General features: G+C 41.8%; 1 protein-coding gene across 1 annotated transcript; it reads right to left on the bottom strand.

Moving 5' to 3' along the window:
- Window positions 1–51: 51 nt before the first annotated feature.
- Window positions 52–6,424, bottom strand: LOC120045441 (polycomb group RING finger protein 5-B-like). The gene is made up of 5 exons (XM_038990323.1): window positions 6,284–6,424; window positions 4,904–5,228; window positions 766–862; window positions 316–371; window positions 52–174 (listed from the first exon to the last, which is right to left on the bottom strand). The coding sequence occupies exons 2-5, from the start codon at window positions 5,013–5,015 to the stop codon at window positions 86–88; spliced, it is 354 nt and encodes a 117-aa protein (XP_038846251.1). The 5' UTR covers window positions 5,016–5,228; window positions 6,284–6,424; the 3' UTR covers window positions 52–85.
- Window positions 6,425–6,805: the final 381 nt, after the last annotated feature.

Here is a 6,805-nt window from a genome sequence, read left to right as displayed (position 1 = left end):
CCCATCGCCTCAATAACCAATCACAGCCCACCTCTGCCCACCCGAGTGGGTTCATTCTGGTCCCTCCTGAGGAGGGTCTTGGTCTTCATGGATACACTAACACAGATAATGTACCTTCTCCATTCTCCTTCCACTTCCGACTCCTCCAGAACTCGATCTCCTGCTGTTGTTCCTCTAGTCAATAAACAAAAAGAGAATATATGAATACACAGGGTAGGGGTTATATCATTCAGGTCAAATAGAAAACAGCTTGGCCTACGATCAAATGCTAGATTTATATCTGATGTTGGTGGATACTAAAATGACATCACTCACTTTCTCTTAGCCCAGGCACGAGTTTGAAAATGATTTCCTCTAAAGTGTTGTCCAACCTGGTGATAGAATGAGACGTAAAGGAAGAATAAAAGTACACACACACTTATTCCCAGACATTGTATCTGTGGGCTGGGCACTGGGTGAGGTCTTCAGCTGTAACCTTGGCTCCAGAATGGAGTCTAGCTGTTGCCTGGATCTCACCCCATCCTCCCCCAGCCCAGCCCAGCCCACACCAGCCTTACCATCTCACTAGTCGGGTGGACAACTAAAGGGTGTAAACTCAGATCTGCCAGAATCCGGCTAGGGTCAGTTCAGTAGTGCAAAGGCCAGCATGTTTTTACTTTACTGATGGTAATCTATTCAGTAGCATTCATTATCATCCTGTGATTCTCAATAGGGAAAATATAAATGCAGATGAGATTCTGTTAGATGTCAAATTAGGTGTATTACCTTAACATCTCTCGAGGGTTGGTTTCATGGACTTGGATGCCACATTTGGGGCAGTCGTTGCTGTCTTCAAAGTGTTGGACGATGCAACTTTTACAAACTGTTGACAGATTAAAGGAGAGAGAGACAAAGAATGGTTGATTTTCTCCAAATACAGACCTAAAGTAAATATGGATTTTATCACACCATTCAGGTGGCAAAGAAATGCCAAGATGACTGCAGTTTCTCTTTTCGTATCCATTTCTCTCAGATAACCTTCACAATAAAAGGATTTTGTGTTAAATCAAAAGGAATAGCATTCTAATATCTAATTTCTAAAGTTTGAACTTGATACACATCAGAGTATCTGTTGAGCCTTGAAGCATGACTAAAAACTCAGTCCTGCAGTTGAAATTGAAACTGTTGACTAGCAGGGAAATAGTGGGTATAGCCTGGCCGGTTCTAGATGCATCCATCACACTGTAGCCAATACGACAGATCACACAGACACACAGCAACAGCGGTCAATACCACAACATACACATATACCATTGCATACAGTATAATGTATAGATGTATCTTTCTTTGAAGAACACCTAATCCGATTCCATGCAATACTGAGCTGAGGATTAGGCCTATATCCTATGATGTGACGTCACCAAAACGTCAGAAAAAAAATAAATAAAAATAAAATTAAAAAATCAGATCAGCAATATCTGTCAGAAGAAGCAGAAATATAGGTCACAGTCTGTCCTCTAGCAATTTCCATGTAAACAGTATATGCTTATTCACTATGCACTGGCCTATAGCCTAGATCAACGTATAGTATTATACAGAGCCGTTCCATCTCAAAAAACAGATAAAGCAACACGTCACGGCGACTCTCATGTGACCTACTTGTGTGTAAAACTGACATGTGTGTAACTGATAGATGCACACACACACGTTACATGTAAATGTTTTTAAATGTACATACAGTGCCATCTGGAAAGTATTTAGACCCATTGACTTTTTCCACACTTAGTTACATTACAGCCTTATTCTTTTTACCCCTTTTCTCCCAAATTTCATGATATCCAATTGGTAGTTACAGTCTTGTCGAGAGCTTAACCCAGAAGCCAGCCTGTGTCGGAGGAAACACCGTACAGCTGGCGACCGTGTCAGCATGCATTGCACCCGGCCCGCCACAGGAGTCGCTAGTGCACGATGTGACAAGAACATTCCTGCCAGCCAAACCTCCCCTAACCCGGACGAAGCTTAGACCACTGTGCCACTCGGGAGGCTGTTACAGACTTATTCTAAAATGGATTAAATAAAATAAAAAATCCTCAGCAATCTACACACAATACCCCATACTGACAAAGCGAAACAGGTTTTACAATTTTTGGCAAATGTATTAAAAATAAAAAACAGAAATACCTTATTTACATAAGTATTCAGACCCTTTGCTATGAGACTCGAAATTGAGCTCAGGTGCATCCTGTTTCCATTGATCATCCTTGCGATGTTTCTACAACTTGATCGAAGTCCACCTGTGGTAAATTCCATTGATTGGACATGATCTGGAAAGGCACCGGTCTATATAAAAAGGTCCCTTAAAAAAAGTACATGTCAGAGCAAAAACCAAGCCATGAGGTCGAAGGAATTGTCCGTAGAGCTCTGAGACAGGATTGTGTTGAGGCACAGATCTGGGGAAGGGTACCTAAACATTTCTGTAGCATTGAAGGTCCCCAAGAACACAGTGGCCTCCATCATTCTTAAATATATGAAGTTTGGAACCACCAAGACTCTTCCTAGAGCTGGCCGCCTGGCCAAACTGAGCAATCAGGGGAGAAGGGCCTTGGTCAGGAGGTGACCAAGAACCAGATGGTCACTCCGATAGAGGTCTAGAGCTCATCTGTGGGGATGAGAGAACCTTCCAGAAGGACAATGATTTCTGCAGCACTTCCAACAATCAGGTCAGATGGAAGCCACTATTCAGTAAAACGGTGCATGACAGCCCACTTGGAGTTTGCCAAAAGTCACCTAAAGACTCTCAGACCATGAGAAACAAGATTCTCTGGTCTGATGAAACCAAGATTGAACTCTTTGGCCTGAATGCCAGGAAACCTTCCCTACTGTGAAGCATGGTGGTGGTAGCAGCATCATGCTGTGGGGATGTTTTTCAGCGGCAGGGACTGGGAGACTATTCAGCATCGAGGTAAATATGAATGGAGAAAAGTACAGAGAGATCTTTGATGAAAACCTGCTCCAGAGTGCTCAGGACCTCAGACTGGGGCGAAGGTTCACCTTCCAACAGGACAACGACCCTAAGCACACAGCAAAGACAACGCAGGAGTGGCTTCAGGACAAGTCTCTGAATGTCCTTGAGTGGCCCAGCCAGAGCCCGGACTTGAACCCGATCAAACATCTCTTGGGAGAACAGAAAATAGCTGTGCAACGATGCTCCCCATCCAACCTGACAGAGCTTCAGAGGATCTGCAGAGATGAATGGGAGAAACTCCCCAAATATAGGTGTGCAAAGCTTGTAGTGTCATACCGAAGAGACTCGAGGCTGTAATCGCTGCCAAAGGTGCTTCAACAAAGTACTGAGTAAAGGGTCTGAATACTTATGTAAATGTGATATTTCAGTTGTTTATTTTGTATAAATTTGCAAAAAATCCTAAAACCTAGCTTGTAATGATAAGGTGTGGAGGGGAAAAACTATTGAATCCATTTTAGAATAAAGTTGTAACATAACAAAATTTTGGGAAAAAATCAAGGGGTCTGAATACTTTCCGAATGCACCGTCTTGAAAAAATGTATTTTATCTGTAATGTATTTTTCGTTATGTGACGGAGCCCAGTAAGACTAGCTGTCGCCATTGGCGTCAGCTAATGGGCATCCTAATAAAGTCAACAACAACAAATAAACAATCCTCACATACATACATCTGCTGTCTTAATCAACCAATAGTATGTCAGAACAACATGTCACATGTTCTTTCAATAGCCAGCACACCGCCGCATACACTTTTGTTTCCATTAAAGTCCATTTAGGGACGAGTGTTGAAAATGTGAGCTAGAAACACTATAGTGGAATGCATTGGACGATTGTTTGTTAAATGTGTCAAAGTGGTTATACTTGTCCCATATAAAGTAAACTAATGTATAGCTGTTTAATTGCATTCTGACTACTGTATTTTTTAATTTAACTAGGCAAGTCAGTTAAGAACAAATTCTTATTTACAATGACAGCCTGCACCGGCCAAACCCTAACCCGGATGACACTGGGCCAATTGTGTGCCGCCCTATGGGACTCCCAATCACGTCCGGTTGTGATACAGCCTGGAATCGATTCTGGGTATGTAGTGAAGCCTCTAGCACTGAGATACAGTGCCTTAGACCGCTGCGCCACTCTGGAGGTTAACATGAAATAGTGTAGACTAATATCAAAGACATGTTTTGCTGGGGATCTCTGAAATATACTGAAATACACAGGGAAAGCAATCATTAAACAGCCAAACCATACTGTGCTAAGCAGCTGCTGATATTTTTCATTAGGGCTAGGGTTCAATCTGACTTCTATGACAGTAAAGAAGTGACTTTGGCTTCAAACAAACTGGACCCAAACTGCTCATCCTGTGTGGAGGATATTTGTTGTCATGGTGACTGAACCCACTGATCACTTGAGATGTGTCATTCCTGGAAGTGAGCTTTTGCATCTGCCGTTCTCTTCCAATAAAACATTCAGTTCAGATGGAGAGGGCAGAAATGGAGAGGGAGACCATGTAATATGATATGTAAATCATGCAGGATGACACAGAGGAGATGGACAGAGCGCGCTCTTGACATTCATAGCACTGTGACTGTGCAAGGCCAATGTGTAAAACAACAAATAACACAACCAACTGATTCTGTAAGCTCTAAATCCAGCCACCTTTTAGTGGTGCCATAGATGCCATTTGACATTTTATTCAATGTCCGTACTACACCAAAATAAACAAGAATTTCTAGTAGGGGATGTTAGGTGTAATGTATATCTAATAGAATACACAAATATGCCTGGATATACTATAACCTATGCAATAGTGAAATTGTGTTTTTCTGGTATAGCCTACATTACATGATGTCATGATGAATGTGGCACCTGAGAGAGAAAGAGAGAAGGGGGGTGGTCTTACAGGTGTGCAGGCACTCTGTCACCGTGGTGGGCTTGATCAAGTATCCTTTACACACGTAGCATGTGATAAAGTGGTTGAAATCCTTGACCAGGTGCTTTCTCGGTGAGGTCATCTTGGACCAGAGCAGGAGTGGTGATGGGAGTGTTGTGTATTTGGGGGAAAGGAATGATGGGAGGATGGGGGCTGGAGGTCAGCGTTCACAGGACTTTCTGCAATACTCCACACTGTTGGGTTTTCCCCTTCAGTCGCTTCATCTTAATTCAGGTTTCCCCTCCAGGGAGATATCAAGTGTGCTGCATGTTCATCTCTGTGGTGCTGTGGGTGTCTGTGAATTAAAGTAGAAAGCAGTGTAATTTGGGTATATCCCATGCTACACGTATGACATGGTTATGACATAAATATATCAACTTGATATTTGTACAATTCAAATGCAAATTGCAAAGTTGCATTATTTTAATGAAATTGAATAAACTTAAAACATGTACCAAGACATCACTTCATCTTCTTCATATTTGACCAAAACAAATGGATACAGGTGCATGCATACGTGAGTTTCACCTTTATGCCCCGCCCCCTCGATGTTTTCTTAGAATCGAAAGCAACTTTAGTTCCTTCCAAAGATTGTTATGATGTAAGTGTTTAACCCCTTAATAGTAACAGTAATATAATGGAAATAGTATTTTGGAATCCAACGTTTGGAGACTACTTTGGTTAGCCTATTCAAGCGGAATGACACAATGTATCGAGAACAATATGTACCCATTGGACTTGCAAGATATTTTCGCTGCAGCATCATTATGCTCAGTTGCATGATCCCAACGTTATTTACAATAACAGTTTAGAGTTCAGGCACTGACTAGAATATTCTGAGAGGAAATGTCATATGATAGAATTGTCACAGATTTGACTGCAAAAAATCGTCAATACGCAGCAAGGAAATACATCGAGGATGGTTCCCTTTACAGTGACATAATTGTGTCTTATGTCCCTCTCATCATCACCAGGAAATCATACGCGTCATTCTTTGCGTCACCCACGATATTGCGCGAACAACATTATGGATGGTGAGTTTGACATAGTAGGCTACATACCCTGAAAAACTGACTTAAGATTTAAGTTGCTGCCATTGAAGTCGTGTAGGCAAATTGTTGGGACCTTACACCGTTACGTCGATCACTAAGATATAAAATAAACTAACGCCACGGCACACACTTGACTATGATCAAAACGCACATGTCCATAACTTGATAGCCCATATGACACATGATCGCATTCCCCAACCCACCCCAAACTTTACTATCACAGCACCTACCGGAAAAGGATACGAACAAGCATAGCTTGCTCGGCTTCTGAGTATCGAGTAGTAAACGCATTGCTTACCTTCCAGTTCAAGGCTCCATGGTCGAGATGGTGTGATCTTATCCGATAATTATACAACCTATACGCTGTATGGTGTGCGCACCGACGTTACATTAAAGTAGCGCTGAATACGGAACTGGTTTCAGAATATAGGCTAGATGATAGGAGAGAGCGGCGGAGGAGGATCCAGCGCTTGTTTACGCATTGCTGCTTTATTTTCATTCCACGACAGATACACTCTGATTGGACACAAACTAGGACGCAGCCTTCAATTAACAACTTCTGTAGTCCAGTAAAATGTTGTCTATAATATGATTAACACAACCCACTGGGCACACAACTTCAATTCAAGGTGGAAATGTTGGTAATATTAGGTTGAGAAGTTGATCAATGAGATTTCAACCTTTATTCACGACTCAACAAAAGCCAGGAGTTTGTTGAATTCCCAATGTGTTATCACTATGCTTTCAAGAATCTAAAAGCACAACCAAATTTCAAACAATGTCTGATTTTTGGTTTAGTTGTCATATAAATGTGTTAGCA

This window comes from Salvelinus namaycush, chromosome 4 (assembly GCF_016432855.1).
Source record: "Salvelinus namaycush isolate Seneca chromosome 4, SaNama_1.0, whole genome shotgun sequence".
Taxonomy (NCBI): domain Eukaryota; kingdom Metazoa; phylum Chordata; class Actinopteri; order Salmoniformes; family Salmonidae; genus Salvelinus; species Salvelinus namaycush.
Note: the sequence above shows the minus strand (reverse complement) of the source record. Positions and strands in the feature narration are given on the sequence as shown.